Source organism: Pyxicephalus adspersus, chromosome 3 (genome assembly GCF_032062135.1).
Source record: "Pyxicephalus adspersus chromosome 3, UCB_Pads_2.0, whole genome shotgun sequence".
Lineage (NCBI taxonomy): Eukaryota > Metazoa > Chordata > Amphibia > Anura > Pyxicephalidae > Pyxicephalus > Pyxicephalus adspersus.
This window is the reverse complement of record NC_092860.1, coordinates 127,458,424-127,458,948: the sequence shown is the minus strand read 5'-3', so window position 1 is coordinate 127,458,948 and position 525 is coordinate 127,458,424. Positions and strand designations below refer to the sequence as shown.

Genomic DNA, 525 nt, shown 5'->3' with positions numbered 1-525 from the left:
CCATTTTAATAAAAGTGGCAATACTTACTCTAAATAAGGTCCCAATGAGAAATGCATTCCCGTAATATTGCATTTTTTATAACAATGTTTTTAGATTTTAGAATGAATCGTCTCATAAATGTGTTCTAATTTTTTTCTAAGACATTATAAACTGGTATGAATACCCAGGCAGCTGGGGTCAAGTTTGAGTTTGTCCAGTCTGACCATTTGCTTCTAACATCCCACACAAACTAATTGTTCTCATTTTTAGATTTGCAAAAGGCATGCCCTAAATGTGTTTTTGTTTGTTCTGCAGGTCTCTAAAGGAAGGATACAAAGTTTGGAATCCACAGTTGACAATCTGCAAAGCAATGAGGCCAAGTTAAAGCAGTCCCTCCTCACTTTGGAACTGGAGAGATCAGCCTTCTTAACTACAATAGAAGAACTTAAAAAACAAATCATGATGCACCAGGAAAACTCTGTTCAGGGAGAGCAGAAAGCCTGAGAACATTGCTAGTACTGAATAGAACTCGGAGTGATACCAAC

At 37.0% G+C, this 525-nt stretch overlaps 1 protein-coding gene across 4 annotated transcripts in view; it reads left to right on the top strand.

The window, feature by feature from the left end:
* LOC140327129 (TBC1 domain family member 1-like) overlaps positions 1 to 525 on the top strand; it is a gene marked incomplete at its 3' end in the record, with an annotated part of 46,769 nt that extends 46,244 nt beyond the window's left edge. For all 4 annotated transcript variants that reach the window (XM_072406339.1, XM_072406338.1, XM_072406337.1 and 1 more), the window contains 1 exon segment: positions 296 to 525. In XM_072406339.1, the coding sequence (XP_072262440.1) occupies positions 296 to 484 (189 nt within the window).